At 50.5% G+C, this 24,009-nt stretch overlaps 1 protein-coding gene across 1 annotated transcript in view; it reads right to left on the reverse strand.

The window, feature by feature from the left end:
* LOC145361514 (receptor-type tyrosine-protein phosphatase eta-like) overlaps positions 1-24,009 on the reverse strand; it is a 57,991-nt gene that overhangs the window by 8,128 nt on the left and 25,854 nt on the right. The window contains exons 3-10 of the mRNA XM_080217326.1: positions 22,737-22,970; positions 21,059-21,337; positions 18,724-19,002; positions 15,600-15,878; positions 10,416-10,694; positions 2,940-3,218; positions 2,019-2,297; positions 877-1,155 (exon numbers count right to left, since the gene is read on the reverse strand). Coding sequence (XP_080073452.1) covers positions 877-1,155; positions 2,019-2,297; positions 2,940-3,218; positions 10,416-10,694; positions 15,600-15,878; positions 18,724-19,002; positions 21,059-21,337; positions 22,737-22,970 — 2,187 coding nt within the window. The remainder of the gene's footprint in view (positions 1-876; positions 1,156-2,018; positions 2,298-2,939; positions 3,219-10,415; positions 10,695-15,599; positions 15,879-18,723; positions 19,003-21,058; positions 21,338-22,736; positions 22,971-24,009) is intronic.

Raw genomic sequence — 24,009 nt, forward strand, 5'->3', positions numbered from 1 at the left:
TTACTGTGGCTCTGGAGTTGCGTGTAGGCCAGGTAAGGGTGGCCAACAAGGTCATCAAGAAGGCATATGGCATGTTTGCCTTCATCAGCCGGGGCATTGAGTTTAAAAAGTGGCAAGTTATAATGCAGCTTTACAGAAGCTCAGTTAGGCTGTGCTTGGAATATAGTGTTCAAATCTGGTTGCCACACCACCAGAAGGATGTAGAGGCTCTGGAGAGGGTACAGAAAAAATTTACCAGGATGTTGCCTGGCATGGAGGGCATTAGCTATGAGGAGAGGTTGGAGAAACTTGGTTTTGTTGTCACTGGAGTGACGGAGGTTGAGGGGCGACCTGATAGAAGTCTACAAGATTATGAGGGGCATGGACAGAGTGGATAGTCAGAAGACTTTTCCCAGGGTGGAAGAATCAATTACTAGGGGGCACAAGTTTAAGGTGCGAGGGACAAGGTTTAAAGGAGATGTACAAGGCAAGTTTTTTTACACAGAGGGTGGTGGGTGCCTGGAACTCACTGCCAGGGGAGGGAGTGGAAGCAGATACGATAGTGAGTTTTAAGGGCTGTCTGGACAAATCCATGAATAGGATGGGAATAGAGGGATATTTTCCCTGGAAGGGTAGGGGGGTTTAGTTCAGTCGGGAAGAATGGTCAGTGCAGGCTTGGAGGGTCGAAGGGCCTGTTCCAAATTTTCTTTGATCTTTGCTCTATTTCCTTCCCTAAACCTCATGAGTGAACTCACTTTTCCAACTATCGACAACGGTTTCCTGGTCATCAATAGATTCTTAACTCCAGAGTGTTTTTTTTTATTGAATTCAAATTCCACCATCTGCCGTGGCGGGATTCGAACCCAGGGTGGGGGGGAGGAAAAGGGAGGAACTTACTTGTGGTGCCTTCGATCTCGTTGGGATAGCTCCGTGTGTCCTCAGGAGTGACGGACTGCACCTTCAGGTGATATTTGATCCCAGGGTTCAGGCCTGTCACTGGGAACTCGTCCTGCCCTCTCAGAGTGAAGTTGCTCCCAATCAGAGCTCCAGCATCGGTGGTGACTGTGACACAGTACGTGTATTCATCGACTCTTGGATCGCTGGGAGTCGTCCAGTTTATTACCAGTGAGTCTGTTGTCCTATTCAGTAGGAATAGATTAGTGACCAGAGATGGATCTGTCGACAGAAAGGCAAAGAGAGAGTAATTCACGTGAGTCCTATGTGTTCTTGCCATCAGATGCCTATGGGTTGACAGTGACTCTGTGATGAACCTGCCTCCGGAGTGAGACTTGCTATAGAAAGATATGACAGCGGTACCAGGTCACATGCCTAACACATGGGCCAATGTCTCCTCCTCAGTGCCGTACCGTGCGAGATCTCTACATTCTCAGGAGGCTAAGAAAATTTGACATGTCCCCTACGACTCTTGCCAATTTGCACTATGTGATACATCTTTTCCAGTTGTATCACAGGTTGGTATGGGCTCCTGCTCTGCCCAAGGCTGCGAGAAACTACAAAGTGTTGTGAATGAAGCCCAGTCCATCACGCAAACCAACCTCCCATCCATTGACTCCGTCTACACTTCCCGCTGCCTCGGGAAGCTCAGCCAACATAATCAAGGACCCGTCACACTCCGGACATTCTCTCTTCCACCTTCTTCCGTCGGGAAAAAGATATAAAAGTCTGAGGTCACGTACCAACCAACTCAAGAACAGCTTCTTCCCTGCTGCTGTCAGACTTTTGAATGGACTTACCTCGCATTAAGTTGATCTTTCTCTACACCCTGACTGACACGTTCTCTCCTTTCCAAGACGCAGTGGGGCACTGAGGTCAACTGCAATGTCCCAACCACTGCCCGCCTGATATCGACAATCTCAACACAAGCTGCGTCTGAGTGCGCCACTGTCGTGGTTTGCACGATTCCGCCTGTCACTGACTCTCCAATGGAGGGACTGGCCCTTTAAGAGATGGAGGTGGGGAGGTTGGGAAGGGCTGGGGGTGGGGGAGTGGGTGGGGTGGGTGGGGTGGGGGTTACTTACTTGTGGTGCCTTCCATATTCTCTGGGGCGCTCATTGTGTTCTCGGGGGTGACCGACTGCACCGTCAGGTTATATCTGACCCCCGGTTTTAGGCCTGTCACGTTGAACTCATTCTGATCTCTCGCAGTGGGGTAGGTCTCAGCGAAAGGTCCGGTGTCGCTGGTGACTGTGATATTGTACGTATATTCACGGACTCTTTGATCCTCAGGATCCGTCCAGTTTATTACCAATGATGTTGTTGTTCTGCTCAACACAGAGAGATCAGTGACCAGAGAGGGATCTGTCGACAGAAATCGAAAGAGAGAGAGAGAGAGTTCATTAGCATTTTGTTTGTTTAATTTTTGTTTATTTATTATTGTCGCAAGTAGGCTTACATTAACACTGCAATGAAGTTACTGTGAGAATCCCCCAGTCGCCACACTTCTGTTCGGGTTACACCGAGGGAGAATGCACCCTAACCAGCAGGTCTTTCGGACTGTGGGAGGGAACCGGAGCACCCGGAGGAAACCCACGCAGACACGGGGGGACTGTGCAGATTCCACACAGTCACCCAAGCTGGGAATCGGACCCAGGTCGCTGGTGCTGTGAGGCAGCAGTGCTAACCGCTGTGCCACCCGTAACGTGAGGCATCCTCTACGGGCAACCCAATGACCAGAACTCTACCACCTTGCCCGCTATGGAATCCTGGCTGACGCGTTCCCTCCTTTCCAACACGCAGTGGGGCACTGAGGTCCAACCACTGCCCGCCTGATATCGACAATCTCAACACAAGCTGCGTCTGAGTGCGCCACTGTCGTGGTTTGCACGGTTCCGCCTGTCACTGACTCTCCAATGGAGGGTCCGGCCCTTTAAGAGATGAAGGTGGTGGGTTCGGGAGGGCTGGGGGTGGGGGAGTGGGTTGGGTGCGGTGGGGGTTACTTACTTGTGGTGGCTTCCATCTCCTCTGGGGCACTCGTTGTGTTCTCGGGGGTGACCGACTGCACCGTCAGGTTATACCTGACCCCCGGTTTTAGGCCTGTCACGTTGAACTCATTCTGATCTCTCGCAGTGGGGTAGGTCTCGGCGAAAGGTCCGGTGTCGCTGGTGACTGTGATATTGTACGTATAATTTTGGACTCTTTGATCCTCGGGATCTGTCCAGTTTATTACCAATGACGTTGTTGTCCTGCTCAACACAGACAAACCGCTGATGGGAGATGGATCTGTAGACAGAGAGGCAGAGAGAGAAGATTAGCGTAAGATGTTCTCTACCCTGCGTGCGCCTGGATACTGCGAGCTGTTATCCGCTGTGGATTCGCAGTGGCCTTTGATCCATTGACTGTCTACACTTCCCCTGCCTCGGCAAAACAGCTGACGTAATTAAAAACCCCACACTTCCTGGACATTTTCTCTCCCATCTTCTTCTGTCGAGAAAAAGATACAAAAGTCTGAGGTCACGTACCAACAAACTCAAGAACAGCTTCTTCCCTGCTGCTGTCAGACCTATGAGTGGACCTACCTTATATTAAGCTGATCTTACTCTACACCCTAGCTGTGACTGTAACACTACATCCTGCACTCCTTTCCTTCTCTATGAACGGTATACTTTGTCTGTATAGCGTGCAAGAAACAAAGCTTAACTAGTAAGGCTTACGTTAACACTGCAATGGAAGTTACTATGAAATTCATCTAGTTGCCACACTTCAGCGCCTGTTTGGGTCAATGCACCCTAACCAGCGCATCTTTTGGATTGCTTGAGGAAACCGGAGCAAACCCACGCAGGCACGGGGAGAATGTGCATTCTCCGCACAGACAGTGACCCAAGCCGGGAATCGAACCTTGCGACCCCGGTGCTGTGAGTCAGCAGTGCTAACCACTGCGCTGCCCCGCTTTTCACTGTATCGTAATACATGGGACAATCGTAAATCAAATCCAATCTAAATCAGATACTGAAATATCAGCTGCTATGTCAATCTGTCTGCAAGCTTTGGCAATTATGCGGTTGAGTTAGAACAAGAATAAAGAAAAGTACAGCACAGGGACAGGCCCTACAGCCCTCCAAGACTGTGCCCTAACAATTAAAAAAAACCTTACTGCACTTACTCAGTCTGTATCCCTCGACCCCTCCCTATTCCTGTATCCATCCAGATGCCTCTTAAGTGTTGCTAATGTGCCAGCTTCCACCAGCTCCTCTGGCAGCGCGTTCCAGGCACCCTCTGCGTGAAAAACTTCCCCCACCCATCTCCCTTAAACTTACCCCCCTCCCACCTTGAACCTGTGCCCCCTTGTAATTGACACTTCCACCTTGGGGAGAAAGCCTCGGACACTCCACCCTGTCTATGCCTCTCACCGTTTTGTGGACCTCTATCCCTTGGCCTGTGCCTTTCCCATGAAAACAATCCCAGTTTATTCAACCCCGCCCCCCCCGTCTCATGGCCAACACCCTCGAGACCAGGGCAATGTCCTGGCGGACCTCCTTTCCACTCTCTCCAAAGCTTCCACATCTTAGGGTGGCCAGAACTGCACGCAATGTTCCAAATGTGGCCTAGACAAGTTTTATATAGCTGCAATATGATTTCCCAACTCTCTCACTCAGTGCCCAGGCTGATGAGGGCAAGCATGTCATATACCTTCTTAATCACCTCAGTCACCTTTGTTATTTTCTTATTAAAGACCAGTAATGGCCTTTGGCTGGAAAGAGTAGGAATGGACACAGCTGGAATAGCAGCTGTACGGGAACCACAAGGAATTTGTATCCCAGCTGAGTTGGATACCGAATAAACTTGCTGCAGGTAATCGGAAAGCTGCTATATTGTTTAGAAAGAACATAGAAAAAGAAAAACTACAGCACAAACAGGCCCTTCAGCCCACAAGTTGCACCAATGATATCCATACCTACTAGGCTTACCTATAACCCTCATTTCTCCATCACATGCTAACGTTCGACGTTAAGATGATCAGCATTGACATCCGAGAGTCAGCGCGGGAGGGAGGGGGCGAGCGAGAGTCAGCGCGGGAGGGAGGGGGCGAGCGAGAGTCAGCGCGGGAGGGAGGGGGCGAGCGAGAGTCAGCGCGGGAGGGAGGGGGCGAGCGAGAGTCAGCGCGGGAGGGAGGGGGCGAGAGTCAGCGCGGGAGGGAGGGGGCGAGCGAGAGTCAGCGCGGGAGGGAGGGAGCGAGCGAGAGTCAGCGCGGGAGGGAGGGGGCGAGAGTCAGCGCGGGAGGGAGGGGGCGAGCGAGAGTCAGCGCGGGAGCGCGGGAGCGAGCGAGAGTCAGCGCGGGAGCGAGCGAGAGTCAGCGCGGGAGCGAGCGAGAGTCAGCGCGGGAGGGAGGGAGCGAGCGAGAGTCAGCGCGGGAGCGAGCGAGAGTCAGCGCGGGAGCGAGCGAGAGTCAGCGCGGGAGCGAGCGAGAGTCAGCGCGGGAGCGAGCGAGAGTCAGCGCGGGAGCGAGCGAGAGTCAGCGCGGGAGCGAGCGAGAGTCAGCGCGGGAGCGAGCGAGAGTCAGCGCGGGAGGGAGGGAGCGAGCGAGCGAGAGTTAGCGCGGGAGGGAGGGAGCGAGAGTTAGCGCGGGAGGGAGGGAGCGAGAGTTAGCGCGGGAGGGAGGGAGCGAGAGTTAGCGCGGGAGGGAGGGAGCGAGAGTTAGCGCGGGAGGGAGGGAGCGAGAGTTAGCGCGGGAGGGAGGGAGCGAGAGTTAGCGCGGGAGGGAGGGAGCGAGAGTTAGCGCGGGAGGGAGGGAGCGAGAGTTAGCGCGGGAGGGAGGGAGCGAGAGTTAGCGCGGGAGGGAGGGAGCGAGAGTTAGCGCGGGAGGGAGGGAGCGAGAGTTAGCGCGGGAGGGAGGGAGCGAGAGTTAGCGCGGGAGGGAGGGAGCGAGAGTTAGCGCGGGAGGGAGGGAGCGAGAGTTAGCGCGGGAGGGAGGGAGCGAGAGTTAGCGCGGGAGGGAGGGAGCGAGAGTTAGCGCGGGAGGGAGGGAGCGAGAGTTAGCGCGGGAGGGAGGGAGCGAGAGTTAGCGCGGGAGGGAGGGAGCGAGAGTTAGCGCGGGAGGGAGGGAGCGAGAGTTAGCGCGGGAGGGAGGGAGCGAGAGTTAGCGCGGGAGGGAGGGAGCGAGAGTTAGCGCGGGAGGGAGGGAGCGAGAGTTAGCGCGGGAGGGAGGGAGCGAGAGTTAGCGCGGGAGGGAGGGAGCGAGAGTTAGCGCGGGAGGGAGGGAGCGAGAGTTAGCGCGGGAGGGAGGGAGCGAGAGTTAGCGCGGGAGGGAGGGAGCGAGAGTTAGCGCGGGAGGGAGGGAGCGAGAGTTAGCGCGGGAGGGAGGGAGCGAGAGTTAGCGCGGGAGGGAGGGAGCGAGAGTTAGCGCGGGAGGGAGGGAGCGAGAGTTAGCGCGGGAGGGAGGGAGCGAGAGTTAGCGCGGGAGGGAGGGAGCGAGAGTTAGCGCGGGAGGGAGGGAGCGAGAGTTAGCGCGGGAGGGAGGGAGCGAGAGTTAGCGCGGGAGGGAGGGAGCGAGAGTTAGCGCGGGAGGGAGGGAGCGAGAGTTAGCGCGGGAGGGAGGGAGCGAGAGTTAGCGCGGGAGGGAGGGAGCGAGAGTTAGCGCGGGAGGGAGGGAGCGAGAGTTAGCGCGGGAGGGAGGGAGCGAGAGTTAGCGCGGGAGGGAGGGAGCGAGAGTTAGCGCGGGAGGGAGGGAGCGAGAGTTAGCGCGGGAGGGAGGGAGCGAGAGTTAGCGCGGGAGGGAGGGAGCGAGAGTTAGCGCGGGAGGGAGGGAGCGAGAGTTAGCGCGGGAGGGAGGGAGCGAGAGTTAGCGCGGGAGGGAGCGAGAGTGAGTTAGCGCGGGAGGGAGGGAGCGAGAGTTAGCGCGGGAGGGAGGGAGCGAGAGTTAGCGCGGGAGGGAGGGAGCGAGAGTGAGTTAGCGCGGGAGGGAGGGAGCGAGAGTGAGTTAGCGCGGGAGGGAGAAAGGGAGAGTGAGTTAGCGCGGGAGGGAGAAAGGGAGAGTTAGTGCGGGAGGTTCTCTGCCCAGTTCCTTGGCAGCATGGTTGGCTATAGAGCAATGCTGACAGTTTGGCAGTCACCTGTAATCAGAACTGATACACATTCACATCAGAGACATCAAAATGCCCCAAACAGCAGAGTGCGGGGCAAAGGTAACTTGTCAGTGCAGTAAGTGAGACAGTATCAGGGCCACTGTCACATTGCTGTACTGATTGACATGCTGTGGAATAGCTCAGGAAGCCCAACTGGAAAGAAATGTTATTTACTGTTAAACAGGTTCGATTCCAGCCTCGGGTCACTGTCTGTGTGAAGTTTGCACATTGCCTCCGTGTCTACATGGGTTTCCTCCCACAGACTGAACGAAGTGCAGGTTAGGTGGATTGGCCGTGCTAAATTGTCCCTTAGTATTCCAAAGTATGTAGGTTAGATGGATTGGCCATGGTAAATGGGATTACAGGGACTGGGCAGGATAGAGGGCCTGGATCCAAATGGCCTCCTTCTGCACTGTAAGGATTCCATGATAAGTCCCAGCAGGGACACTGTTCTGCCCATGAGGAGGTGATGGTTTAATTTCTAGACTATTAATCCAGAAACTCAGCTAATGTTCTGGGGACAAGGGTTCGAATCCCGCTGTGGGGGATGATGGAATTTGAATTCAGTAAAAGAAAATTAAGAATTTACTGATGATCACGAAATCATTGTCGGAGAGACTCATCCGGTTCGCTAATGTCCTTCAGGGAAGGAAATCTGCCATCCTTACCCCGGTCTGGCCTACATGCGACTCCAGAGCCACAGCAACGTGGCTGAGTCTCGACTGCCCTCAAGCGAGAAGGGATGGGCAGCAGAGGGTGGCACAGTGGTTCACACTGCTGCCTCACAGTGCCAGGGACCGGGGTTCGATTCCCGTCTTGGGTCACTGTCTGTGAGGAGACTGCACGTTCTCTCCATGTCTACGCGGGTTTCCTCCGGGTGCTCTGGTTTCCTCCCACAGCCTGAAAGACGTGCTGGTTAGGGTGCCTTGGCCATGCTAAATTCTCCCTCAGCGTAACCCGAACAGGCGCCGGAGTGTGGCGACTAGGGGATTTTCACAGTAACTTCATTGCAGTGTTAATGTAAGCCTACTCGTGGCACTAATAAATAAACTTTAAACAAAATTGCTCGCCAGCCAGGGATGTCCACGTCTCATGAATGAATGAAAAAAAGACCCCTCCCAGTGTCTGCCCCTGGAGGGCTCAGACAGTGAGTTACAGCGGGGCAGTCGGTTACCAAGGGAACTTGTACTCAGCAAACCACTCTGGGAGATCAGTTAATGATTCCCCGTGGAACTCACGGGACTTGTGGAAATATCACAGTACTAGTTTCAGGAAATGATGCAAATTATCATGTGATAATATGGAGCTGGGTTGATCCATAGGTAATACGGATATAATGAGCCTTCCTGGAAACCTGCCATTCCCCAGTAAAGAGCTCTATGTTTGGCTTACCAATCATGAACGTAGCATGTTAGTGGGTTAGTGCCGGGTAGGGTGAACGTAGGCAGAGGTTATTACACGTATCACAATGGAACCGCCTCAGGGTGCAACCTGATCTGTGCAGACAACTCAAATACACTCGCACTATTTGTGATGACCATTTCTGATGTGTTTGTAACATTTCTTTGTATTCATAGAACATTAGAATCCCTGCAATGCTGAAGGGAGCCATTTGCCCCATCGAACCACAATCCCACTCATGCCCTATTTCCCATAAACCCACACATTTACCCAGCTCATTCCCTTGACACAAAGGGGCAATTTAGCATGGCCAATTCATCTAACTCCCACATCTTTGGACAGTAAGGGACAATTTAGCATGGCCAATCTGCCTAACCTGAACATCTTTGGGTTACTAAGGGGCAATTTAACATGGCTAACCCATCTAACTTGCACACCTTTGGACAGTAAGGGATAATTTATCACGGCTAATCCATCTAACCCATACATCTTTGGACACTAAGGGGCAATTTAGCAAGGCTAATCCTCCTAACCTACACATTTAGCACGGCCAATCCACCTAACCTACACACCTTTGGACAATAGGGGGCAATTTAACATGGCAAATCCCCCTAACCGACACGTCTTTGGAGTGTGGGAGGAGACTGGAGCACCCGGAGGAAACCCATGTAGGCACGGGTAGAACATGCAAACTCCGCACATTAGCGAAGCGTCTCAGAATGCGACATGATGTATATACAGAATCTGAATATTATTGTTCTTTCAGGTATTTTTTGGAACCATAAAATCCTTACTGTGTAGAAGGTGGCCATTCAGCCCATTAAGCCTACACCAACACCAATCCCACCTGGGCCCTATCCCTGTAAACGCACATATTTACCCTGCTAATTCCCCTGACACTAAATGGCAATTTAGCATGGCCAATCCTCCTAATCCACACATCTTTGGACTGTGGGAGGAAACCGGAGCACCCGGAGGAAATCACTGTGCCACCATGCCACCCATATGAATAACGTATATTTTCGCAAAAAATAAGTTTGTGTCAAGAGCTGTGGCTCGGTGGCACAGAGGCTAGCACTGCTGCCTCACAGCGCCAGGGACCTGGGTTCGATTCCGGCCTCGGGTGACTGTGTGGAGTTTGTACGTTCTCCCCGTGTCTGCATGGGTTTCCTCTGGGTGCTCCAGTTTTCTCCCCCAGTCCAAATATTAGCAGTTTATGTGGATTGGCCATGCTAAATTGTTGCTTAATGTCCAAAGATGTGCAGGTTATGTGGATTGGCCATGCTAAATTGTTGCTTAATGTCCAAAGATGTGCAGGTTATGTGGATTGGCCATGCTAAATTGTTGCTTAATGTCCAAAGATGTGCAGGCTAGGTGGATTGGCCATGATAAATTGCCCCACAATGTCCAAAGACATTGGTATTCGTGTGGTAAATGTGTGGGATTATGCGTATGGGGCAAAGAGAGAGTGTCTGATTAAGATACTTTTGTCAGAGAGTCAGGGTGAATTTGATGGGCTGAATGGCTTCCTGCTGCACTGTAGAGGTTCTATGATTCTAATAACCCAATAGGAAGTGGTATTTTATTGATGAAGTTTTAAACCATCTGGTTGGAGTGGATGTGAAATTTCAGCACCCCTTTGGAGACAAAAGGTGAGATCGCCTCAAATTCCAGGCAACCAGTTACCATGGAACCTCTACAGTGCAGAGGGAGGCCATTCAGCCCATCGAGTCAGCACTGATTCGCCAAAATAGCATCTAACCCAGGAGCAGAAGTAGGCCATTTGGCCCCTCGGCCCTGCCCCACCATTCAATTAGATCGTCTACATCAGGTGCCATTTTCCTGCACTTGATGTCTTTAATATCTAGAGGATGTGCCAATTTATAATGGCTGTTCCTCTGGGGTGGGGAACTCCACCACGCTCTCGAGTGAAGAGATTCCTCCGCGGATAACTTACTAGTGGTTTCTGTCAGGACCTCAGGGGCGCTCGTTGTATTCTGGGGAGTGACTGACATCACCGTCACGTTATATGGGACCCCAGGCTGCAGGCCTTTCACTACGAAAGCATGCTCCCCTGGCTCAGTAGAGTACGTCATTATGGGAAGCCCAGAATCACTCGTGACCGTGATACTGTACTTGTATAGCGACACTTTCAAATCTGTGGGCACCATCCAGTTTATTGCCAGCGATTCTGTTGTCCTGTTTAGCAAAGACAGGCCGGTAACCGGAGATGGATCTGTGAGCAGAAAGACAAAGACATCAGTGTGAAAGGGCCTCTGCTTTGGTGCTATGTGGGAGGGCGAACAAGGCGGTTAAGCCTACAGTAATAAAAGATGATGCAAGTCGAGCTTCTTCACAAACTCATTTTATTCTCTTTTACATCTCCACGTACACACCCAACATCCAGTGGCACCTCTAACCCCCATATAAACCCGGTGAGTACAATTAAAATATTAACATGCAAATCAGGTCTAAAGTAGAAGGTCGCAGTTAATCTATTCCTAACAAAGACCAGGGAATACACAATGAACAGTAAGACTAGGAATTACAGAGGGACCTTGGGTGGCTTTTAAGGGCAAAATGAAATGGTTGCAGGAGAGGTATGTTCCGGTTAAGCGGAAGGATGGGAAAGGTAGGATTAGAGAGCCGTGGATTACAGGGGGTATCGAAGACTTGGTCAGGAAGAAGAGGGAGGCGTATGTTAGGTCGAAACGACTGGGTACGGAGAGTGCGCTGGAGGAATATAGAGAGAGTAGGAGGGAGCTAAAAAGGGGAATTAGAAGGGCGAAGAGAGGGCATGAAATGGCTTTGGCTGGTAGGATTAAGGAAAATCCAAAGGCATTTTATTCCTATATTAGGAGCAAGAGAGTAGTTAGAGGGAAAATTGGTCCTCTTAGGGACAAAAGTGGGGAGTTACGTATTGAGTCGGAGGGAATGGGGGAGCTCCTGAATGAATACTTTGCGTCGGTATTCACGAAGGAGAGAGGTTCGGAATCGTGCGGTCTCTTGGAGGGAGCTGAGGATCAGCTGCAGGAAATATCTATTACGAGGCAGGAAGTGCTAGGGCTTTTAGGTAGCGTAAGGACTGATAAAGCTCCGGGACCTGATGGTATTTATCCCAGGCTGCTTAGGGAGGTGAAAGATGAAATTGCTGGGCCTCTGGCGCAAATCTTTGTCTCTTCTTTGGACACAGGTGAGGTCCCAGAGGACTGGAGGGTGGCAAATGTGGTACCGCTGTTCAAAAAAGGTAGTAGGGATAACCCTGGAAATTATAGACCAGTGAGTTTGACGTCGGTGGTAGGGAAGTTAATGGAAAAAATACTTAGGGGTAGGATGTATGAGCATTTGGAGCGTTGCGATCTGATTAGGGATATGCAACATGGCTTTGTTAGAGGGAGGTCTTGCTTTACGAATCTGGTGGAATTCTTTGAAGAGGTGACAAAAATGGTTGACGATGGGAGAGCCGTTGATGTCATCTATATGGGTTTCAGTAAGGCGTTTGACAAAGTCCCTCATGGTAGGCTGGTAGAAAAGGTCAAGGCGCATGGGATACGAGGTCAAGTAGCTAGGTGGATTGAGGACTGGCTGGGTAATAGGAGACAGAGGGTAGTTGTGGAGGGGACCTTTTCAGGCTGGAGGCCAGTGACCAGTGGTGTGCCACAGGGCTCAGTACTGGGACCTCTCCTCTTTGTAGTATACATAAACGACTTGGAAGAGAGTGTAGGTGGTGTGATCAGCAAGTTTGCGGATGACACCAAGACGGCAGGGTTGGCGGGTACTGAAGTGGATTGTCAGGTGATACAACAGGATATAGATAGGTTGGTGCATTGGGCAGATAGGTGGCAGATGGAATTTAATCCTGACAAATGCGAGGTGATGCATTTTGGAAGGAATAATGCAGAGAGGAGCTATGTGATAAAAGGTAGACCGATTAGGGGTATAGAAATACAGAGGGACCTGGGAGTGCAGGTTCACAAATCCATGAAGGTTGCGACACAAGTGGAGAATGTTGTCAGGAAGGCTTATGGGATGTTAGCCTTTAAAGGAAGGGGTATAGAGTATAAAAGCTGCCGTCTAATGCTTCAGTCAGGAAGGCTTATGGGATGTTAGCCTTTAAAGGAAGGGGTATAGAGTATAAAAGCTGCCGTCTAATGCTTCAGTTGTATAGAACGTTGGTTAGACCGCATTTGGAGTACCGCGTCCAGTTCTGGTCACCTTACTACCGGAAGGACGTGGAGTCTCTGGAGAGGGTTCAGAGGAGGTTTACCAGGATGTTGCCTGGCATGGAGGGGCTGGGTTACGAGGAAAGATTGGAGAAACTGGGACTTTTCTCCTTGGAAAGACGGAGATTGAGAGGGGACATGATAGGGGTATATAAGATACTGAAGGGAATAGGTAGAGTTAATAGAGAGAGACTGCTCCCTAGACTGGGTACAAATACGAGAGGTCATGATTTAAGGGTGAGGGGGGAGAGGTATAATTTGGATGTGAGAGGAAGGTTCTTTACACAGAGAGTTGTGGGGGTATGGAACGCGCTACCGAGTAGGGTGGTGGAGGCAGGAACATTGGACTCATTTAAGGTTCAGTTAGACAGACACGAGTGAAACGAGGATGGAGGGTTATAGTAGGGGCTATTAAATAAGGTCAGAACCTCGGGAGACACCGGAAATGCAGACTTGTAAGTTAATGTTTTTGTCTTTTTATTCCACAGGTGGAGGTCCACCTCATTGTCAAACGAGGGGCATGCACACGGTGGGTCGTGCGTGGGCTGCTCCTGGAGGTTCCGGGAGTGGCCTAGTACTTCGTGTCGGTGTGTGTGCTTGATCCTGGACCGGGAGACGGGCGCCGCAACAGCTCGGTGACTAGCACTGCTAGCTGTGCAGATACATGGATTTGGGCCTGTGTCTGTGGGAGTTTGCGCATTCTCCCTGTGGATGCGTGGGTTTCCTCCGGGCGCTCCGGTTTCCTCCCACATCCCAAAGATGTGCTCTTCGGCTGATTGGTTTACCAAATTGACACTATTCTCCCCTGAATCTGGCTAAGTCAGGGGTTCCATTCGTAGATACGCAGGGTAGAATAGGTGTAGGGTGATGCAGCGGCGCGGGCTCGTTGGGCCGAAGGGCCTGTTTCCCGTGCTGGGTTGTTCTTTGATCCCGGAAGGCAGCAGGACAGGGAGTTGAGATGGAATCATAGAGTCACAGAGCAGTACAGCACAGCAACAGGCCCTTCGGCCCAACTAGTCCATGCTGACCGTGGTGCTCCCCCGGCTAGTCCCAGTTGCCCACATTTGGCCCGTTTCCCTCTAATCCTTTCCCATCTAAAAGAGGAAGGGCTGGAAAATCTCAGCAGGTCTGGCAGCATCTGTAAGGAGAGAAAAGGGTTGATGTTTTGAGTCCAGATGAGCCTTTGTTAAAGCTTTGACAAAAGGTTCATCTGGACTTGAAACGTCAGCTCTTTTCTCTCCTTACAGATGCTGCCAGACCTGCTGAGATTTTCCAGTGTTTTCTCTTTTGGTTTCAGATTCCAGCATCTGTAGTATTTTGCATTTATCCTTTGCTCCTTTCCCCTCCATGGACTTATCCAAATGCTTTTTAAATGTTGCTATTGAACCTGCCTCGACCACTTTCTCTGGCAACTCATTCCGTTGACGCCCTCTACGTGAAGAGGTTTCCCCTTTTAAATCTTTCCCCTCTCACCTTATACCTAAGCCCTCTAGTTTTTACTTCCCCCTCCCTGGGAAGGAGACTATGTGCGTTCATCCTATCTAAGCCCCTCATGACTTTATACACCTTAGTAGGTTCAGTCGTCATTCGGCGATGCTCCAAGGCATACATTCCCAGCTTGGCCAACCTCTCCCTATAACTCAGGGCCACAAGTCCTGGGGACATCCTCAGAAATCTTCTTTGCGATACTGGCCTTTATTAGCTGAGACATTGCTATTAGAGCAGGGAGGTTATGATGGGAGCTGTGTGAAACACTCATTAGGTCATAGCTAGAGTACTGTGCGCAGTTCTGGATGCCACAGGAAGGGTGTGATTGCACTGGAGGGGGTGCACAGGAGATTCACCGGGATGTTTCTGGGCTGGAGTGTTTGAGTTATGAAGTGCGACTGGCTAGACTGGCGTCCTAAACTTAGCAGATGGAGTACAATGTTAGCAAGTGTGAGGTTATCCACATTGGCAGGAATAACAGTAGGAGGGATTACTATTTAAAGGGCGAAAAGCTGCAGCATGCTACAGTGCAGAGGGACCTGGGGGTCCTTGTGCATGAGTCACAAAAACCCAGTCTGCAGGTGCAGCAGGTGATCAAGAAGGCGAATGGGATGCTGGCCTTTATAGCGAGGGGGATAGAATATAAAAGTAGGGAGGTCTTGCTGCAACTGTACAGGGCACTGGTGAGGCCGCAGCTGGAGTACTGTGTGCAGTTTTGGTCGCCGCACTTGCGCAAGGATATTTTGGCCTTGGAGGGAGGTTCACTAGGCTGATACCGGAAATGAGGGGGTTGGACGATGAAGAGAGACTAAATAGACTGGGTCTGTACTCGTTGAAGTTTAGAAGGATGAGGGGGGATCTTATAGAGACATATAAGATAATGAAGGGGATGGATAGGGTAGACGTAGAGGTAGAGAGATTCTTCCTGCTCAGAAAGGACAGCAGGACTAGAGGGCAAAGCCTCAAGATAAGGGAGGGGCAGTTTAGATCGGAGTTGAGGAGGAACTTCTTCACTCAAAGGGTGGTGAATCTCTGGAATTCTCTGCCTGTTGAAGTGGTGGAGGCTGCCTCGCTAAATATATTTAAGACACGGGTAGATAGGTTTTTGGTAGGCAAGGGGATTAAGGGTTATGGGGAGAAAGCGGGAAAGTGGAACTGATCCACTTCAGATCAGCCATGATCTTATTGAATGGCGGGGCAGGCTCGAAGGGCTAGATGGCCTACTCCTGCTCCTATTTCCTATATTCTTAAAAACTCCCCAATTGATTATTTCCACGCACCACCCCCTCCCAATCCCCCACCATTCTGTGGGGATGGACACGTTTGGGTCCAGAATCCCCGGCTTTGTGATGTGTGGCTCAGTCTGTACCTGGCGTTACCACCTTGAGTCCGCAGTGCCATGTCCCTTTAAGAGGAGGCGGATAACTTACTTGTGGTGCCTCTCACGGTCGCAGGAGTACTCGTTGTGTTCTCGGGAGTGACGGACTCCACTGCCAGGTTATACGGGACCCCAGGATTCAGGTTTTTCACTTCGAAAACATGCTGCCCTTGTTCGGTAGAGTAGACCATTGGGGAAGATTCTGTATCATTCGTGACAGTGATATGGTACGTATACAGCGACTCTCTCTCATCCGTGGGCACCGTCCAGTTTATTGTCAATGATCGTGTTGTCCTGTTTACCAGAGACAGATTGGTGACCGGCGAGGGATCTGTGAGCAGAAAGGCAGAGTGAGAGAGAGTTAATTCGAGTGAGTTATTCTCTGTCCTGTGGTTCAAGGTGGCTGGTCCCCTTTAGGTGTTGTCAGGAGTTATCGGGTAACTCTAGGATCAGATGGGCCCCAGCAACAGATATTCAGGCGTAAATCACATCTGATACAAAACATGCACAATATCTACCTATCCTCCAGGACAAATATCTCTCAGAGGTACCACCGACCTAGTAACACTTTAAACTGAAGCCCATTCTGATGGTTTCAATGATTTAAAAAGTCCTGTGGCATTTCCCAAAGTGGCACTGGGAATTCTCCCTGGCCAACATACCCCGCCTCAAGCCATCTCTCCATTCTTTCTCATTACTTTGGGATTGTCACGTTGTGGCTATGATGGCATCAAAGGAGCAACAAGTATTTATTGATAAGAGGACTTGGTACAGGAGTTTGCAGCCTTTGGCTGCCCCAGGGCAGCACGGTGGCACAGTGATTAGCACTGCGGCCTCTCAGCGCCAGGGACCAGGTCCAATTCTGGCCTCGGGTGATTGTCACTGTGCAGTTTGTACATTCTCCCCATATTGGCATGGGTTTCCTCTGAATGCTCTAGTTTCCTCACACAGTCCAAAGATGTGCAGGTTAGGGGGGATTGGCCATGCTAAGTTGCCCCTTAGTGTCCAAAGATGTTCAGGTTAGGTGGATTGGCCATGCTAAATTGTCCCTTAGTGTCCAAAGATGTGTGGGTTAGATGGATTGGCCATGCTAAATTGCCCCTTAGTGCCCAAAGATGTGTAGGTTAGGTGGATTGGCCATGCTAAATTGCCCCTTATTATCCAAAGATGTGTAGGTTAGGTGGATTGGCCATATTAAGTAGATCCTTAATGTGCCGGTTTGGTGGATTAACCTTGGGAAATGTATGGGGATGGGATGGGGGAGAGGGCCTGGGTGAGATGCTCTGTCAGAGAGTTAGTGTGTACTCAATGGGCTGAGTGGCCTCTTCCCCATTGTAGGGATTCTATGAGGAAGTATAATTTTAGCCTGGGTGGAACTGTGTTTCTGACTGAGGGGGAACAGATGGTTCAGAGGCCTTTACCAATGCCATGCTCCAGGGTGATGCCAAAGCAACTCATTCCCACAATTGACAGCTCATTGAACCTTTGACCCCAGGCTTGACATTGACCTCTTCTGATGTCAAAACATGACTCTCATGAGGAGAGTCTCCACGAGTGAGATCTCTGACTGATCCCTTTCCTTCTGGAGGGTCCTTGAATGTTACCAATCAGCTGAGAACCAAGTGGTGAATTTTGGGAGGATTGCCTCAACCACTTTCCCTGGCAGCTCATTCCGTTGACGCCCTCCACGTGAAGAGGTTTCCCCTTTTAAATCTTTCCCCTCTCACCTTATACCTAAGCCCTCTAGTTTTTACTTCCCCCTCCCTGGGAAGGAGACTATGTGCGTTCATCCTATCTAAGCCCCTCATGACTTTATACACCTTAGTAGGTTCAGTCGTCATTCGGCGATGCTCCAAGGCATACATTCCCAGCTTGGCCAACCTCTCCCTATAACTCAGGCCCACAAGTCCTGGGGACATCCTCAGAAATCTTCTTTGCAATACTGGCCTTTATTCGCTGAGACATTGCTATTAGAGCAGGGAGGTTATGATGGGAGCTGTGTGAAACACTCGTTAGGTCACAGCTAGAGTACTGTGCGCAGTTCTGGATGCCACAGGAAGGGTGTGATTGCACTGGAGGGGGTGCACAGGAGATTCACCGGGATGTTTCCGGGCTGGAGTGTTTGAGTTATGAAGTGCGACTGGTTAGACTGGCGTCCTAAACTTAGCAGATGGAGTACAATGTTACCAAGTGTGAGGTTATCCACTTTGGCAGGAATAATAGTAGGAGGGATTACTATTTAAAGGGTGAAAAGCTGCAGCATGCTACAGTGCAGAGGGACCTGGGGGTCCTTGTGCATGAGTCGCAAAAACCCAGTCTGCAGGTGCAGCAGGTGATCAAGAAGGCGAATGGGATGTTGGCCGTTATAGCGAGGGGGATAGAATATAAAAGTAGGGAGGTCTTGCTGCAACTGTACAGGGCACTGGTGAGGCCGCAGCTGGAGTACTGTGTGCAGTTTTGGTCGCCGCACTTGCGCAAGGATATTTTGGCCTTGGAGGGAGTGCAGAGGAGGTTCACTAGGCTGATACCGGAAATGAGGGGGTTGGACTATGAAGAGAGACTAAATAGACTGGGTCTGTACTCGTTGGAGTTTGGAAGGATGAGGGGGGATCTTGTAGAGACGTATAAGATAATGAAGGGGATGGATAGGGTAGAGGTAGAGAGATTCTTCCTGCTCAGAAAGGACAGCAGGACTAGAGGGCAAAGCCTCAAGATAAGGGAGGGGCAGTTTAGATCGGAGTTGAGGAGGAACTTCTTCACTCAAAGGGTGGTGAATCTCTGGAATTCTCTGCCTGTTGAAGTGGTGGAGGCTGCCTTGCTAAATATATTTAAGACACGGGTAGATAGGTTTTTGGTAGGCAAGGGAATTAAGGGTTATGGGGAGAAAGTGGGAAAGTGGAACTGATCCACTTCAGATCAGCCATGATCTTATTGAATGGCGGGGCAGGCTCGAAGGGCTAGAAGGCCTACTCCTGCTCCTATTTCTTATGTTCTTAAAAACCTCCCAACTGATTATTTCCACCCACCACCCCCTCCCAATCCCCCACCATTCTGTGGGGATGGACGTGTTTGGGTCCAGAATCCCCGGCTTTGTGATGTGTGGCTCAGCCTGTACCTGGCGTTACCACCTTGAGTCCGCAGTGCCATGTCCCTTTAAGAGGAGGCGGATAACTTACTTGTGGTGCCTCTCACGGTCGCAGGAGTACTCGTTGTGTTCTCGGGAGTGACGGACTCCACTGTCAGGTTATACAGGACCCCAGGATTCAGGCCTGTCACTTCGACACCATGCTGCCCTTGTCCGGTAGAGCAGACCATTGGGGAAGATTCTGTATCATTCGTGACAGTGATATGGTACGTATACAGCAGCTCTCTCTCATCCGTGGGCACCGTCCAGTTTATTGTCAATGATTGTGTTGTCCTGTTTACCAGAGACAGATTGGTGACTGGCGAGGGATCTGTGAGCAGAAAGACAGAGTGAGGGAGAGTTAATTCGAGTGAGTTATTCTCTGTCCTGTGGTTCAAGGTGGCTGGTCCCCTTTAGGTGTTGTCAGGAGTTATTGGGTAACTCTAGGATCAGATGGGCCCCAGCAACAGATATTCAGGCGTAAATCACATCTGATACAAAACATGCATAATATCTACCTATCCTCCAGGACAAATATCTCTCAGAGGTACCACCGACCTAGTAACACTTTAAACTGAAGCCCATTCTGATGGTTTCAATGATTTAAGAAGTCCTGTGGCATTTCCCAAAGTGGCACTGGGAATTCTCCCTGGCCAATATACCCCGTCTCAAGCCATCTCTCCATTCTTTCTCATTACTTTGGGATTGTCACGCTGTGGCTATGATGGCATCAAAGGAGCAACAAGTATTTATTGATAAGAGGACTTGGTACAGGAGTTTGCAGCCTTTGGCTGCCCCAGAGCAACACGGTGGCACAGTGATTAGCACTGCGGCCTCTCAGCACCAGGGACCAGGTCCAATTCTGGCCTCGGGTGATTGTCACTGTGCAGTTTGTACATTCTCCCCATATTGGCATGGGTTTCCTCTGAATGCTCTAGTTTCCTCACACAGTCCAAAGATGTGCAGGTTAGGGGGGATTGGCCATGCTAAATTGCCCCTTAGTGTCCAAAGATGTTCAGGTTAGGTGGATTGACCATGCTAAATTGCCCCTTGCTGTCAAAGATCTGCAGGTTAGATAGATTGGCCATGCTAAATTGCCCCTTAGTGTCCAAAGATGTGTGGGTTAGGTGGACTGGCCATGCTAAATTGTCCCTTAGTGTCCAAAGATGTGTGGGTTAGATGGATTGGCCATGCTAAAGTGTCCCTTAGTGTCCAAAGATGTGTAGGTTAGGTGGATTGGCCATATTAAGTAGATCCTTAATGTGCCAGTTTGGTGGATTAACCTTGGGAAATGTATGGGGATGGGATGGGGGAGAGGGCCTGGGCGAGATGCTCTGTCAGAGAGTTAGTGTGTACTCAATGGGCTGAGTGGCCTCTTCCCCATTGTAGGGATTCTATGAGGAAGTATAATTTTAGCCTGGGTGGAACTGTTTCTGACTGGAGGGGAACAGATAGTTCAGAGGCCTTTACCAATGCCATGCTCCAGGGTGATGCCAAAGCAACTCATTCCCACAATTGACAGCTCATTGAACCTTTGACCCCAGGCTTGACATTGTCCTCTTCTGATGTCAAAACATGACTCTCATGAGGAGAGTCTCCACGAGTGAGATCTCTGACTGATCCCTTTCCTTCTGGAGGGTCCTTGAATGTTACCAATCAGCTGAGAACCAAGTGGTGAATTTTGGGAGGATTGCCTCAACCACTTTCTCTGGCAGCTCATTCCGTTGACGCCCTCTACGTGAAGAGGTTTCCCCTTTTAAATCTTTCCCCTCTCACCTTATACCTAAGCCCTCTAGTTTTCACTTCCCCCTCCCTGGGAAGGAGACTATGTGCGTTCATCCTATCTAAGCCCCTCATGATTTTATACACCTTAGTAGGTTCAGCCATCATCCTGCTATGCTCCAAGGAATACATTCCCAGCTTGGCCAACCTCTCCCTATAACTCAGGCCCACAAGTCCTGGGGACATCCTCAGAAATCTTCTTTGCGATACTGGCCTTTATTAGCTGAGACATTGCTATTAGAGCAGGGAGGTTATGATGGGAGCTGTGTGAAACACTCGTTAGGTCACAGCTAGAGTACTGTGCGCAGTTCTGGATGCCACAGGAAGGGTGTGATTGCACTGGAGGGGGTGCACAGGAGATTCACCGGGATGTTTCCGGGCTGGAGTGTTTGAGTTATGAAGTGCGACTGGCTAGACTGGCGTCCTAAACCCCCCAACTGATTATTTCCACGCACCACCCCCTCCCAATCCCCCACCATTCTGTGGGGATGGACGCGTTTGGGTCCAGAATCCTCGGCTTTGTGATGTGTGGCTCAGCCTGTACCTGGCGTTACCACCTTGAGTCCGCAGTGCCATGTCCCTTTAAGAGGAGGCGGATAACTTACTTGTGGTGCCTCTCACGGTCGCAGGAGTACTCGTTGTGTTCTCGGGAGTGACTGACTCCACTGTCAGGTTATACGGGACCCCAGGATTCAGGCCTGTCACTGGGAAATCATGCTGACCCGGTTCGGTAGAGTAGACCATTGGGGAAGATTCTGTATCATTCGTGACAGTGATATGGTACGTATACAGCAGCTTTCTCTCATCCGTGGGCACCGTCCAGTCTATTGTCAATGATTGTGTTGTCCTGTTTACCAGAGACAGATTGGTGACCGGCGAGGGATCTGTGAGCAGAAAGGCAGAGTGAGGGAGAGTTAATTCGAGTGAGTTATTCTCTGTCCTGTGGTTCAAGGTGGCTGGTCCCCTTTAGGTGTTGTCAGGAGTTATCGGGTAACTCTAGGATCAGATGGGCCCCAGCAACAGATATTCAGGCGTAAATCACATCTGATACAAAACATGCATAATATCTACCTATCCTCCAGGACAAATATCTCTCAGAGGTACCACCGACCTAGTAACACTTTAAACTGAAGCCCATTCTGATGGTTTCAATGATTTAAAAAATCCTGTGGCACTTCCCAAAGTGGCACTGGGAATTCTCCCTGGCCAATATACCCCGTCTCAAGCCATCTCTCCATTCTTTCTCATTACTTTGGGATTGTCACGTTGTGGCTATGATGGCATCAAAGGAGCAACAAGTTTTTATTGATAAGAGGACTTGGTACAGGAGTTTGCAGCCTTTGGCTGCCCCAGGGCAGCACGGTGGCACAGTGATTAGCACTGCGGCCTCTCAGCGCCAGGGACCAGGTCCAATTCTGGCCTCGGGTGATTGTCACTGTGCAGTTTGTACATTCTCCCCATATCGGCATGGGTTTCCTCTGGATGCTCTAGTTTCCTCACACAATCCAAAGATGTGTGGGTTAGGTGGATTGGCCATGCTAAGTTGCCCCTTAGTATCCAAAGATGTTCAGGTTAGGTGGATTAACCATGCTAAATTGCCCCTTGCTGTCAAAGATCTGCAGGTTAGATAGATTGGCCATGCTAAATTGCCCCTTAGTGTCCAAAGATGTGTGGGTTAGGTGGATTGGCCATGCTAAATTGCCCCTTAGTCTCCAAAGATGTGTAGGTTAGGTGGATTGGCCATATTAAGTTGATCCTTAAAGTGCCGGTTTGGTGGATTAACCTTGGGAAATGTATGGGGATGGGATGTGGGAGAGGGCCTGGGTGAGATGCTCTGTCAGAGAGTTAGTGTGTACTCAATGGGCTGAGTGGCCTCTTCCCCATTGTAGGGATTCTATGAGGAAGTATAATTTTAGCCTGAGTGGAACTGTGTTTCTGACTGAGGGGGAACAGATGGTTCAGAGGCCTTTACCAATGCCGTGCTCCAGGGTGATGCCAAAGCAACTCATTCCCACAATTGACAGCTCATTGAACCTTTGACCCCAGGCTTGACATTGCCCTCTTCTGATGTCAAAACATGACTCTCATGAGGAGAGTCTCCACGAGTGAGATCTCTGACTGATCCCTTTCCTTCTGGAGGGTCCTTGAATGTTACCAATCAGCTGAGAACCAAGTGGTGAATTTTGGGAGGATTGGGGAGCGAGAAGGAAGTGTTACATTCAGTAGGGTTCAGAGAGGGTTTCCTGATGCAATGTTTTAACTTGCACCTCATTGCAAACTTACTTGTTGTCCCTGGTTGAGTAAAATTGCACGAAGAGTTTGCATATTGAACCTGAATGGAAACGTTATACATCATCCCTTGCTTGAGGTCACTGAATGTAACATTGCCGTTGCTGTCATTTGATGTCCTCCCTTCTTTCTCTAAAGTCAAATTAATCCGTTGAAAATCTTTGGCCAGATCCGTCCAAGCGACTTGCAGGGCAGTGGTGTTGACAGGAGTGATGGAGACATTTGTATCTGGCAGAGCAAGAAAAGAAATGTCGTTAAAAACTATTTGAATATTCATGAGATTTTCTTCACGATGAATCACCATGAGGGGACTTCCCCCCCCAACCCCAAAAAGCCACAAGATGTATAATTAGTTATAATTCGCTGATGTGTTGAAAATGCGCTTTGCTGAAAGCCAAAGTGAAACTCAAACTGGATTAGCATGACACACTTCCTTCCAGTAAGAAGTCTCACAACACCAGGTTAAAGGCCATAAAGCCCAACTGGTTTATTTGGAATCACGAGCTTTCGGAGCACTGCTCCTTCATCAGGTGAGTGGAGAGGTAGACCATAGAATCATAAAATCCTACAGTATGGAAGGAGACCATTCGGCCCATTGACTCTGCACTGACCACAATTCCACACATACCCTATCCCTATAACACCCATGCATTTACCCTAGCTAGTCCCCTTGACACTAAGGCAAATTTTAACATTTGATTCCCGTCTTGGGTCACTGTCTGTGTGCAGAGTTTGCACATTCTCCACGTGTCTACATGGGTTTCCTCTGGGTGCTCCGTTTTCCTCCCTCAGTCCAAAGATATACAGATTAGGTGGATTGGCCATGCTAAATTGCCCCTTAGTGTGAGGGCAATTAAGAAGTTTTAAAGTTTATTTATTTTTTAGTTAAAGCTTGCATTAACACTACAATGAAGTTACTTTGAAAATCCCCTAGTTGCCACATGGCGCCTGTTCAGGTACACTGAGGGAGAATTTAGTATGGCCAATTCACCTAACCAGCATATCTTTGGACGGTTGGAGGAAACTGAAGCACCCGGAGGAAACCCACGCAGACATGGGGAGAATGTGCAAACTTCATGCAGACAGTCACCCTATGTCGAACTTATGTCCCTGGCGCTGTGAGGCAGCTGTGCTAACCACTGTGTCACCATGTCACCCCCGTGCATACAAGTAAATACAGGGTAAATACATGGGGTCACGGGGATAGGGCCTGGGTGAGATTGTTGTTGGTGTAGACTCGATGGGCCAAATGACCTCCTTCTGCACT

Source organism: Carcharhinus amblyrhynchos, chromosome 35, assembly GCF_965287045.1.
Source record: "Carcharhinus amblyrhynchos chromosome 35, sCarAmb.v2.hapA, whole genome shotgun sequence".
Lineage (NCBI taxonomy): Eukaryota > Metazoa > Chordata > Chondrichthyes > Carcharhiniformes > Carcharhinidae > Carcharhinus > Carcharhinus amblyrhynchos.